A 13,441-nucleotide genomic window follows, 5' to 3' on the forward strand; every position below is an offset into this window, starting at 1 on the left:
ATAAATGTACATTTAGTTGTCTATCACAAGACAGCCTTATTCTGGACTTTCAAGTAATTGCTCAACTGAATAGCAGCCTAGCAAAGCTTTCACTAGTCAGTAGTTAGCCAAAAATCTCTATTTTTGTAGTGTTAGTCTCAAGAGATTTGTTGGTTCCCCCCCCCCCCCCCGGCTTGTATTTGAAAATAGAATTTATTACTGTCCCACGCACTTCAACAATAACAAAGTATTGGTGATGTCCTTAAAAGTTAAGCTTTAGGAAGCACTAGCATTAGTTTTCGAGAAGTATTATAGTACTTGACTGATAGCTCCACCTGCTGCCTGATGTATAGACTACATTGTTCTCCCTGTACAAGGAGCCATGTATGCTGTCATGGTAACTGATTATAGAAAGTCAGCACAGCAAGGTCAGAGCTCGGGAGTTTAAATACATGTTTAATAGTTCCTATTTATTCTAAACAAAATGTGTGAGGTCAGGGAAAGAGGGGAGCCTGAGAAATCAGGAACTTCTGCTTGTGTGGGGACAGAGCAGTGAAGGCTTTACTCCACCAAACATATAATAGTGATGTTTCTAACCCACTTCAGTAGCTAGATGTCCCCCCCACCCTGCAATGTCTAACTAGCTGCATGACTACTCTAATCAAGAGGTTAATCCAGTTTCCTGGCAACAAGTCAAACTTTATGGAACAATGCAGAGAGCAAACTGATTAAACTTCCCTTGTGGTCAAAGGCAGGAAAAGTCTGATGTTAGCTTCAGCAGGCTGAAAAACTTTGAGCCTTGACTCTTTTGACATCTAGAAATCAGATCTCAAAGAAACTTCATGTGCTAGATAGACAAGTCATCTGTATTTCTGAATGGTTAGCTGACTTCAGCTGATGCTGTTACTTCAGGGTGGCTAGTTCATTTCAAGGATTTTTCAAACTCTGAAAGCCAGGAATGGCTTAGACTTAAGAGTTTCAGCCAGGAGTGAGAGTTCCTTGGCCATGGTGTATATAGAGGTATAATCTTGTGTGTAAGGCTACATTATGAAGTAAGATAACAATGAGGCTTACATTATGCTGGTAAAATAACTTTGTATTTTTAGATGGGGCAGTGCTTTGTTTGACTTGGCAAAAGTTTTGCATTGTCATGCTGGAGACTTGAAGAGTAACTTTGAAAGGGAGAGGTTTTTTTTCCTGTGTTTGTGCTATAAGACTCTTTTCAGTTGTGTTTTTTTAACAATGGCTCCTTTTTTCAAAGTTATGAGAAATGCGTATATTAACAAAGCTAATTTTTGAGGTTGAATAATTTGTCAGAATGTCAAAGTAACCTTTTCATGCTTTAAGCCCTGTGTGTGGTAAATATCTAAAAGTATAGTTATTTTTGTTAAAAGTTTGGTGTTCTGCATCATTAGTGTGAGGAAACTAAAGTAGCACTTCATGGCAGCTGAAGCCATCCATTATCTGCCTGCCAGATGTATCTGTATTTCTACCCCCTTTTCCTGTGCGGATTCTGGCACTTGTAGGTGCCTTCGCTGTGAGCTGTTTCCTGTTCAAGGCTGCCAGCGAACTTGCAGAGCAAAGCAAATGCTTCTCTTTCAACCCAGTTCACTGCAGCAGACTCAGAATAGACCTGAAACAGCACTGGATGTGGTGCAAAGAAAGAAGTAGAACTGTAGAAGCCAGTGGTTAGGTCAGCTTAAGGTTGCTGTGGAGTTGCAGTCTCAGCCTTCAGTTCCGATGCTCTTTAGCTGGGGTTGCTGCCAAAGACAGTCTTATGTTCTGCTTTTGCTTCATTCTTGCCCTTGTATTGCATCGTTATGCTAGCACAAGTGTTTACATAACTGCAAAATGAACTTGGATCAGAAAAGGATGTGTCTGAAAAGTATTCCAACAAAATTTTTCTCTTATAAGACATGGGATCCAGTTCCTTGTGCAGTGGTATGAAGAGCTGTCCTGGTACAATAGGAGGGAAGGATCAGAATTGCCATTTTCCTGTTTCTAACCTCACTGCTCTATTCCAGCTTTACTGCTGTGTAACAGTGGAAGTTGTAGTCCCCAACTTTATTGTAATGAGTTCTAAGAAAATAAAGGGAATTAAATGACTTGCAGTGTTTACAGTTTGTGGTAGGAAGTACAGTTTGAGGTAAATGGAGTGTAAGCAAGAAGGGTATCTGTGGTCTGAGGGAACTGAATGCTGTCTCAATGTACAATTTTGAGATGGATTTGAACTGGGTTGATGGCTTACTGCTCTCTAAAGCAGAAGATGCTCAGCTGCTTCTTTTACCTCCTCTCCTGCACTCACAGATGCTGAAGTAGATCTGGTGCTTGCCTGATAAGAGTAAACTGATTCAGCTGTCTAAAATAGCAGAATACTAGTCTAGTCAAAAACTGCTCACTTTGTGTTAATCTTTCTACCAAACTGGATTGAGCCATCTTAATTTGACAAGGGTTAGATATTAAAAGGAGGAGCCAGAAAAGAGATGGGGTAAGCCTTCATCTCTTTAGAGAACGTATATTGTTAATTTGGTTCAGTCACACTGATGGCGTACTTGGAGGGCTGAATTCTAGTTCTCTCTTTGTGTAACTTTTGGGCAAGTCATCTGTCACATGTACTTTTTGGTGCTGTTTATTTTCTCATTCCTTTAGTGGATGTGCAGTTTGAATGAGTACTGATCACTGACAGCTGCAGTTTAAATAGGAGCTGCAAATTAGACACATAAATCTTTACACTAGAAAAATTGGGTGCTAGCCACTGTGAATTATTAGGGTTAAAAGTACTGGATGACTTTGACTAAACAGTTGAAGTTCTGAGTATTTAAAATAGAGATAATGACTTACTACTTGAGTTGTAAGGAGACGTTTATTAATGCTTTTAAAATGCATTAATACAGGAATGAGTACCACTGAAGTGGTCAGATTAATTGTTCTGTGTCCTTAACAGCCAGGCAAATTGTGGCCAATAGCTAGAAGTATTCATGCAGGAGAGTAGAGGAGGGTAGGGACTAGAGTTCAGGGTGCCCTTCATACTCCTGTCATGTTTTAGTTCTTGCAAATATGTCTGTAAAACACACTAAACTGTATGCAGAGTATAGAGTATAAGTCTTGTGACAAATAGGATTTTGTGTGGTTTGTTCTGAACAAAATTACTGTTTCCTTTGGGAGTATCATCTGTGTCCTGCACTGAATGAATCTGTAACTTAAGGACTGTGACAAAGCTTCAGGAGCAAAAAGGATATGTGAAGTTTGGATATGTCAGTTATGTAACTTTAGTTACTCAGTAATCTTAATATTCTTTTGTTCTTTTGTATATGCAGTGCATGTTGATATCTGTTGCCTCATTCATTTTGTCTGTGTGTCTATATATATATAAAAATATAAAGATGCAGATTTTCTGGTATCTTAAAATATACTACAATTTGACTGAAATATTTCTGTTTAAATTTTTCAGTCTGCAGACGCAGAGGCCCAGTGTGCAAGCATCTCTCGGGAGGATAATACCCATTTGTCAGCAACCAGTCAAGGATATGTTTTACCAGAAGGAAAAATCATGCCAAATACAGTCTTTGTTGGTGGAATTGATATAAGGGTATTTATATACACTTAATTCTTTAAGATATGTATAGTGCATTTCAGTGGGAAGAAAATGGGAATTTAATTTTTGGAATGGAATTGAGTTTTTTGTCATTACTAGTGTTATGGTATTTTGGTTTCATGAGAATTTTGGAACAGGTGAGCAGCTTTGGTTCTTACTGCAATAGGAGGTGGGTTTAAAAAAAATGGTTCTTGCTGCTTTAAATAAACTCAATAGTTGAATGTTTGTGAGGGTATTTAAGACTTTGTTTCTTTTAGATGAATGAAACAGAAATTCGAAGTTTCTTTGCACGGTATGGTACTGTGAAAGAGGTGAAAATAATCACCGATAGAACCGGTGTTTCCAAAGGGTGAGTAGAACATGAATATTTGCTTTAAGTTGCTGCTCGTGTGGACATAATTCTGTCACAGGCGATGTGACGAGCAGCTATTCAGCAAGACAGTTGAAATGCTTAAGCCTTCTTAGCAGTAGCTGTAGTTTTCTGTAGTAATGAGTAAGAGCTGTGAAACTTCTAAGTCTAGACTGACCCTAAATCTGTATAATCTTCTTAATGAAGAATGGTGTGATTTTTAGTATATCTATTCAGGGGAAATAGGGTTATTGTGATTTAACTGGTGGAAACAAAGCCTGAAGCTTGTGATGCTTGTGCGGACAGATCTTCCACAGGATGAAATGCTGACTTTTTAATAGCCAGGATAGTTGCATAACCATCTGGAGAGAGTTCAGTTTAGTAATGCTAGGATGATTAAGAGGAGAGGTGAAGGGTTTATTCAGGGCAATCTGATAGTGCTCTCCTGACACCCACAGCTGGGTTGTTGAGAAGACAGCCAAACTTTCATATGAAGAGTGAAACCAGAGACAGCAGTTACAAGTTGCAGCAAGTGAAATTCCCATTGGATATATAGAAAAAAATCTGAGCTGACAGTGGTTCTCACTTAGATGAGGTTCCTTAAGGCATTATTCAGTTGAGTTCTGTCTGCAACCTCTGGGCAGGCTTTTCCAGCTTTGAAGTTAGCCCTGCTTTGAGAAGGAGGTTTGACCTCTGGAGGTTCCTTCCAGCTCAGATTTTTCTGTGATCCTATGAACAGATGTTAAAGTTGTTTTTTTTTTTTCTTAGGCATATGCAGTAATGCATGAACCAGAGGTCGGTCTTATTTCTTCATAACCCTTGCTAGTCTTCGTGGCAAATGCTGATGTGCAGTTAGCCAGTGTATGCTTTGATTATTGATGAATTGGCATACTCCATTCATTCAAGCTACTGATCCTGTAATGCTCTGAAATAGAGTTTTATCTTCATTTTACAGGCTAGATAATTGAGGAATAGTGGAAAAAAAACCAAACCTCTTCAATCATCATGTCCTCAGCTGTTCCCATATGCCTCCTTTCATCCAAGCTTCTGCAAATACAAATTTTGATAAAGCTTAATATTTAAAAGGTTTTTGAGATTGTGATGTTAGTAATATCAACTGTAGTGTTCATTTGAGTAGCTGACATGGAAGAAAAAGCCTTAAATCCATTTCGTATTATTGTAGAATCAGGTGTCTGACTCCTTTTCATCTGACACAGAAGGATATGCTACTAGTTAGCAGTAAATACTGTTTAGGTTGATCTTAGATTTATAAATTAATGTCCGACTTAGTGCTTCGTGCATACAGTAATACATAGTTAATGTTGTTAACTGGTCTTGTTCAAAACAAGTTAGCTAAACAAGCAAATCAAAATCTGTTCACTGAGTAATGTTTTTTCTTTTTCAGGTATGGTTTTGTATCCTTCCTGGACAATGTGGATGTTCAAAAAATAGTAGAAGTAAGCTATTTATCTCTAAATTATCTGAAGAAGTTCAGCTATGAAGGCTGGAGGTACATTCAGAGGAAACTGAGCCACATACTACATAGTAGAATAAATGAGACCAAGACTGCCCAAGAACTAAATTTGCTATAATTGTTACTAGTGTTGTGGTAGAATTTTTATGTATTTACTTAAGCCAGAAGCATGGTGAATATGCTTCTAACCTTGGCGTGCTTCAAAGTCTCATGTTGTGGTCTTGGGTCATTCTCATTCCTTTGCACTTGAAAGCCTCAAGTTTTTAGCCATTTCTCATCCTTTCTGTATTGAATGATCATTGTAGAGCTCTTGTGTTTATGGTAGGTACATAGACCTGTCAGCATTATTTTTAAACATAACAGAGTAATACAGAAAACAGCATTAGTGTTTTACTTCAGTCCCTTCCAGAAGTTGGAAGTATGAATGTTTCTCTCAAAGTAGTCATGCATGTAGACACTACCTTGTGCAAGTAGCTTCTAAGCCTCCTTGCCCATGAGATGCAACTGTTAATGTTATATGGTTTCTTTGTAGTTCACACAGGAGATAAAAGCATAGAGCTGTTCAACCATTTTGGTCTTAGAGTTCAGTATAAGAAATAACACTTTAAATACTAACATTTGCAAGCTAGAATTCTGATGTTATTTGGTTCTGGTAGGTATTAGCAGTTCACAAACCACTGACAAAGCTTTGTCTTCCCTTCTCCCAAACTTGAGCCCAATAACTGAAAATGTGGTTTGAAATATTTCCCTCTCTGAGCCTGTGCTTCAGAAGACACCCTTATCTGTATAGGATGAACAGTCTCTTCTTTCTGAAGCTCTTAAAGACAGGAAAGCAGAGCTGAAAGACAACACCAGATGTGTGTGCTGGGTATGGACCTAGTATTCTGTGATAAATTCAGATGTGTTTCCTGGTAATATGCACCTTTTGATAAAGGTGGAAGAGAACCCATTTGGACAAAGTAGAGGACAGTGATGTTCCAATAGCAGATTCTTGATTCCTATTGAAAGACTTCAAAACCTTGCTTTTTGATAAAATTTATGGATCACTTGCTGTGATTCAGTTCTTTATTCCACCTGTAATTCCACACTGGTCTAATTCCAGAGAGAACCTGCTTGTGGGGAAAAAAAAAAGCCACTTTCTACTTTGAGGGGAGGCATGTCTTCCAGCAGCTTTCACTGTTTGGGTGAAAACAGTGGTTGTATGGTTCTGGCCACAGCAGGACTGAAAGATCAGTAAAAGTTTTCTGGAACTGGTCTTAGTCATTTTGCTGATCCAAGATGTCTTTCTCATACTGAGAGATCAAGAATAATATGGGGGGCCCAAGGGAAAGAGAAGATGATCAAATAGGACACTATCTTTATATCACTGAGTTCTTTTGATGGCTTATTTCACAACAGTAAAATAAAACTCCTGTCATCTAAGACATTTTCTCCTGGAATACAAATTGGAGAAAGCTTACTGAGGTGTCTGTTAAATTAGCAACTGTATGTTTTCTTTTCTGGACCAGGAAAGTCCATAGTGTTGTATGAGATAGTCTGTCTAGAATCTTTGTGATGCTATCTAACACTGAATATTTGCTGATACAATAGTATTAATTGAGGGCAAATTAAATTCTTTCCATTCTGACCACCTTAACTCTCCTAACTATAACTGAGCACTTCTCTGAAATGGTGTCATTTGCCTACTCCCATCTTCCTAAATAAACATGTTTCTTGTTACCCTTTTGGCAAAGGGCAATGAGATTGGACCCAAAGGTGGAATCTCCTGAGAAACCTGTGCACACAGAACTTTCTGAGGATTTCTCCTGGACTTGTGCTAAAGATGGTTAAAACTTTACTTGAATGAATAATTCTTTAACATCTATAATATACATTATTATAGAATAAACTTAATATAAATGTTAGAATATACATACTAGAAAATAGAATATACATTGTTACCACATAGGGATCATCAGGATTAAGGTATATGATTATCTAAATTATATATTATACATAATTAATATTACATAATTACAGAATGTGTTAGAACATAGAATATACATTATTATATAGAATAAACATTACATTAACATCTTGAATAAACATTAATGTCCTTAAATCCTTGTATTAATATACCAGTTTATCTGGAGTACAGATTTTTATCAAGGAAAAAAATATCATACAGGCCATCTTCTAAAGTCAATCCAGATCAAAATATAAGGATGCTGTGGTGCCATTTCAGCCTGCCTACATCAGCAAATGCTCTTCTAAATTTCAAACTGCATAGGCAATCTGACTGAAAAATAAAAAATTCAATTTCTGCAGGGCAGTTGCCTGAAATTCTTTTTCTGTGATGTCTCCAGATACTGCACTGGCAAAACACTGCTCAGTCATTGATCCTTGAAAGTGTGAAATCCTGCCTTCCTGATATAATAGCCTTCCAACACCCTCCAAATGCTTCTAGTACCTTCTTGGTATTAGGTTCATATGATCTTCAGGTTTCAGTTTTGCTGTTGATTAGGAAATGTGTGGAAAGGAAGGTGAGTGGCCTTGTAAACTAGGTTTTGAGAGGCACTATACTTTGCGGTCACTCTACAGCCTCAGTAACCCTGAGGCAAGGATAGTAAAACCTGTGTGCACAGAAACATAGGTACAAAATAAAGGTAAGGCTGGCTGTGACTAATATGTAGCTTCAAACTAGTTGTAGTGCATGTTACCCTTAAGGAGAAGGATATATAATAGCTTGGTAAGTCACTCAGTGAGTAGGCAAATGGGTGTGCTGAAAGCATTGAAGGAAGTTAAAGATAAAAGGTGTTGAGGGGGGTGGGGGAGGAGAGGAGATGGAGGCTATTGCAGTAGAGCCTGGGCTGGAAATAATTGTGGTTTAGAAGTAGAGTACAGATCTCTAAAACCAAGTGAACAAACCACCCACCTCACTGATTTCACAGCTTACAGAATAACTTGTTTTTCAGTCACAAATCAACTTCCATGGCAAAAAGCTGAAACTGGGGCCAGCAATTAGAAAACAGCAGAACCTGTGTAAGTACTATAAACTTAGATTGCAGATTTATTGCTTTCTCTTTAATTTTACATCAACGTCCTTGCAAGTCATCTGTAAGTCATTACATGATGTAAGTTGTATATTACAGTTAAAGTTAAGTCCTGAGGTTTTATGACCTCACTGCTTGTATGGTGTTGCAGAGTGTGGGGAAAAAAAAATATATATGTATATAAAAGCTTCTTTTTATATAATGTGGATTTAAATTACTGATAAAACACTGTATAAGAAAAGCTCTTAATACTTTTTTCTTTGCCCTAAACAAGGTTCTTACATGCACCCCAGACCTTTGGTTTTTAATCCTCCTGCACCACAGTTTCATAGTGTGTGGAGTAATCAAAATACAGAGACATACATGCAGCCTCCAGCTGTGATGAGCCCAGTAACTCAGTATGTTCAGGTAAGGCTGTTCATGCCACTGATTTCAGGAGTGGAAGCACAAACAAGTTGTAGAATATGCTTTGGGATTCTGTTTTTATCCTACCTACTTGCTTTCCTAATACTCTCCCCAATAAAGATGACTGCTTCTGGTTTCAAACCACTTAAATGCTTTAGAAGAATGCCAATAACCTTGAAAAACTTACTCAATGATGAGATCTCTATATAAAAACAAAACATAGCAAAATTGCACACTTCTCATTTTGAGAATGAGAACTGTTGCGTTGGAAGGTGAAGCTAGGATTTAATTCTATAAGAGTTCTTTAATGGTGTGGTCAGTCTTTATAGATGCCCTTTACACATCAAATGCATCCAGGTATTTACTGTAATGCTGCCTTGCTTTGCAGTAAGCCACAAGCTTTAAAATGTAGTTTGGGGGGTTTGTTTTTTTTTTTTTAACAGTTGTGGAACCAGAATCTGGCTGTGGTATTCTTTATATTTCTGCTAGTCAAGCATTCTTGTTTCTGCATTCTTGTTGTATTCCCTTTGTAGAAACACTACATCATAGCATCTGTTAAGGCTGTTACCAATACAGGACATACGTCTACAGGACATTACTTTATTGATACTTAAGATGACTTTTATTCAGGTATAGGCAGAATACTCCTGGACTTCTTGTGGGTTTGGTACTCTGAATATATGTAGGAGGTTCTCTAGATTATGGTCTCTTTCTTTTCTTTTCCCCCATGCCAAACCTGTATGATCTGGTGGTATAAAGGGGTGTAGCATCAATTGCAAGATGTTTGTTTTACATATTCTCTCTAGCAATTGTAGGTGAGCAAACTGCAGATTCAAGAAAATATCCTTCCCTGAAGTAGGGAGCTTGATAGTAGCACTTTTGCTGATCTGGTAAGCTAGGGGTAGGGGGGGAAATAGTTTTGGGGGAAGTGATTCTTTTAAGTGCTTGAATGTGTCTCTATTCTGTGAAGCAGCTGACAGGGTTCTAGGTTAATGTTTTGTCAAAAATATTTGCAGTAAAGAAGTGTTAGAATTTAGAGAATTTCCTAGCATTTACCTTTGGCTCTATGAAACTGATCTTCCATTATTTTGTAGTAGTTGGTTCAAGTGTATTTTAAAAAGGCTATTGGAAAAGTCATTTCTGAAGTGACTTAAAAGATCAGCTACATCAGACTAAAAAGATCAGCAGGATTTTTAGGTGTGTAACATGTTAGAATCCCACTTCCTGGAGATCTTTTTCTAGTATGAAGTGCTGAAGCCCCATCAGAAATCTGGAAGGGTTGTAAGGTTTTCTGTAATGAAGCTATTCTGGAACTGGAATTTTAATGACTACATTTCTAAAATTTTCCTTGCTTTCTAAATGCCTCTACAAAGAGGTGTTTTTAGTCTTGCCTCAAACTTGCATTAAAGAAATGCTTTATTTTACAGACATATCCATACAGTTCACCAGCTTTATTGATACAGCAACAAGTTCCTGTGGGATATCAGCCAGCTTACAACTATCAGGTACATAACTGCCTGGGCAAAAAGATGATTTCGTGTCTAAGCACTCTAAATCCTTCGACAGAAGCTTTTTAGGGAATTAAACACCATCAGATCTGTTTCATTTCATTAGATGAGTACTGATATTGAAGTATTGAACACTGGCAGAGTTCAGCTAGCTGTTGGTTGTTATTTTAGGGGATTTCATTTAGAAATGGCTTTGCCTTTAAAGTGATAAGAATTTAATAATAATGCCAAATGAATTATCAGCAGATAGCACTTGTTTCAGGAGATCGTGGTTAACCTGTTCTTCACATCCAGGTGCCACAGGTGTAATTCCTGAATCCTGATTCCTTGATTATCTCCAGTTTAACTTACTGAAGCACACCATGATTCTCTCCCTGCCTATACACCTGCCAAAATTTGCAAGGGAAATGAGTTTGTGGAGGAATGGTGTGTGTCTGGGACTTACCCTGGTTGCTTATCCTGATTTTGTGCCAGGTTGTGAATCAGGGCTTGTGAAGTGCCTCTCACCTTGGCATTCAAATGATGATTTGATACCCAAAAATGTAAGAGCTTCAATTATCTAGAATAAAGGGCAAAGTGAACAGCAATTAATTGTTTAAATACACCTAAAATACTCCTTAAGTCATTTTTAAGTGACTTAACCACCATAAAGTTTGCTCTGTAGATCAGAGAAAAGTTAACAAGCGAGGGTTAAGTGCAAAACAGGGATGCTTGCTTATAAGTGATCATGAATGAATTTAAGATAACTTATTTCTAACCACTTGAGGATTAAGGTTCCTGAATTGTTTTGATAGGTCTGAGGACAAATGACTGGTTTTGGTGTGTGATACGTTTTTGGCTTTAATTTTTTCAGGTGATACTTGATGAAAATTAAATGTAGATGGAATGAACAATGTTAAATGGAATCTGATTTTTCTGTGATTCTTTGCTTTAATTGAATTGCTTCCATACAGCTCCAGCTTGAGAGAAATTCAAAATAAAAATACAAAATTATATTCTAATACAACAAAGTAAACTACTGCTTAACTTTTTTAGAATTATTTTAAATTTTTAACAGTAAAACATCTTCCAGGTTAGCAAAAATACAAAGTATATGGATCAATAACATTTACTGGAAAGAGTGTTGCCTCTGTATGATTTGAGTAGTTGATGTTAGTTACTTGAACAGCTGATCAGTTTTATCAGAACATCACAGGATGTGCCCTCAAATTCTAAAAAGGTCTGATAAGACACTTAATTGGGAAATGACTTTCAAACTCCCAAGAGAAATGTGTGGGTAGACCTGTGGGGTTTTTGTTTTCCTTTTTCTAAGGAAACTTACTGGAAATAACTAGAGGTTTGAAATGCTTTGTTAGCGTGGCTGCTGTGAATGCATTCATCTTCCTAATTTTTGGAAAAGTAATTTTGTAACTTAGAATGAGAAGAGGGAGGAGGTACTTGAATTTGTTAAGGATGGCCTTGTGCTAAATATGAGGTACACATGTGAAAGCTGTCTTGGTGAACCAAAGACTGTAAACTAAATGTCCAGGTAAAGCACTGATGAACACAGACTTGCAAATACCTTATGTAAATGTGGCTCTTACATAATAGTTGTTTGCCTGTGTAGGAAATAAGTGAATAAAGGCTGATTCTTGTTCAATTCTTGTTTAAGGTTCAACCACAATGGCTTGCTGGGGAGCAAAGGAATTATGTTATGCCTCCGGTAAGGTCACAGATTTTCACTTGTAAAGCTTTGGCTACTCAATAAGCACAGCATTCTGCCAACTTGATACTTAATCACTGTTGTGCTGACCGGATCTGTATGGAAGTCTGGTCTGTACAGATCTGTAGTGGCTGACAGAGTAGCTACTTGTTTAGGGTATCCTATAAACAGGCAGCTTTTTTAGGAGCTGCCTGGCAGAACAGGATTACCTGCTTTGTGGTGTTCCTGTATGCTTTCTGAACACACAATTCTGGGATTTTTAGTGCAGAACACAATTGGTTCTTCATGAAAAGTTGGAAAATAACTGGTGGCTGGACATATCCTTTAAGTTTTTTAAAACCCTGCGTAATCTTACCGCTTATTTTTTCCAAATTTTTTTGAAAAATCAAATATGAAAGATCCCCTGAAATACTTAATTCTGCAAATGGTGGTGATTTTTGGTTCCTTTCAACAGCTTTTTAAACAGTTAGTCTGGGTGCTACAGTCTGTAGGTAGTGTTGAGGGCTTCTAAAGAAATTCAGTGATTTTTGACTTCAAGTGACATCCACGAGAGAAATTCTATACTACTTTTGGAGAACTAGAATTGGTACTTAATAAAAATACCTGGGATTTCTTTAATGTGTTCTTTGGGCTCAGTTTTGTTTACTCAGTACAGTTTCCATTAAGTATTTAGGAACTGTTATGCCTAATTTTCTTTTGAATAGTACTTTTTTCAAGCTAATTCCGAGCAGACCTCTGTAGAGCATACAAAAGGTAAATGGAAAAATAAAGAAAATGGAATTTCATGCATATATATTGCTGCCTGCACTCAGATCTGACAATTCTCCTTCTCTGATCATACTAGAAAAATACTTTAACATCCATGAACATCAAACAGCCATGCTGCATTACTTAACAATTAAATGGTAGCAAGCCAAAGGTTTTTTAGAGTATGTGTGTAATGGCTTTTATTAGACATGTTTGAACAAGTTTATACAAGCAGACAGCTTTTCTAGAACTCTTAAATTATTTTAAATATCACTCCTTACAGACTCAAAAGTGCACACCCACATATAAACTTCAACCTTTTGTCTGCTGCCCATGCTTGCATACTTCTTACATAATCACTGTTTGAGTTCATTCATAGAATGCCCCAGTTGTCAGATATGATACCTTCTGATCGTTAGGGATGGTGCTCAGAAAGGAAGACTCTGTCTGCTAATGTCATAGCTTCTATATCTCCCAACATTGTCAGCTTAAAATTACAACTTTACTGTTGAATGCTGGCTTTTGGGAGTGTCAGTGTATGTTGTGGTGGTTGTTACAAATAGCATCCTCGAGTGATGCTGTGAGCAGCTGAAAACTGCTGTTAAGTCTGGGTATATTTGGCTTCTTTCAAAAAAATTTTTGCCCCTGAA

The 13,441-nt window shown here is 37.4% G+C and overlaps 1 protein-coding gene across 1 annotated transcript in view; it reads left to right on the plus strand.

Moving 5' to 3' along the window:
* Positions 1–13,441, plus strand: part of DAZL (deleted in azoospermia like) — a 100,860-nt gene that overhangs the window by 84,087 nt on the left and 3,332 nt on the right. The window contains exons 3-9 of the mRNA XM_064505457.1: positions 3,431–3,568; positions 3,832–3,923; positions 5,329–5,380; positions 8,352–8,418; positions 8,704–8,837; positions 10,262–10,339; positions 11,994–12,044. Coding sequence (XP_064361527.1) covers positions 3,431–3,568; positions 3,832–3,923; positions 5,329–5,380; positions 8,352–8,418; positions 8,704–8,837; positions 10,262–10,339; positions 11,994–12,044 — 612 coding nt within the window. The remainder of the gene's footprint in view (positions 1–3,430; positions 3,569–3,831; positions 3,924–5,328; positions 5,381–8,351; positions 8,419–8,703; positions 8,838–10,261; positions 10,340–11,993; positions 12,045–13,441) is intronic.

The sequence above is a fragment of the Dromaius novaehollandiae genome, chromosome 2 (genome assembly GCF_036370855.1).
Source record: "Dromaius novaehollandiae isolate bDroNov1 chromosome 2, bDroNov1.hap1, whole genome shotgun sequence".
NCBI classification, from domain to species: domain Eukaryota; kingdom Metazoa; phylum Chordata; class Aves; order Casuariiformes; family Dromaiidae; genus Dromaius; species Dromaius novaehollandiae.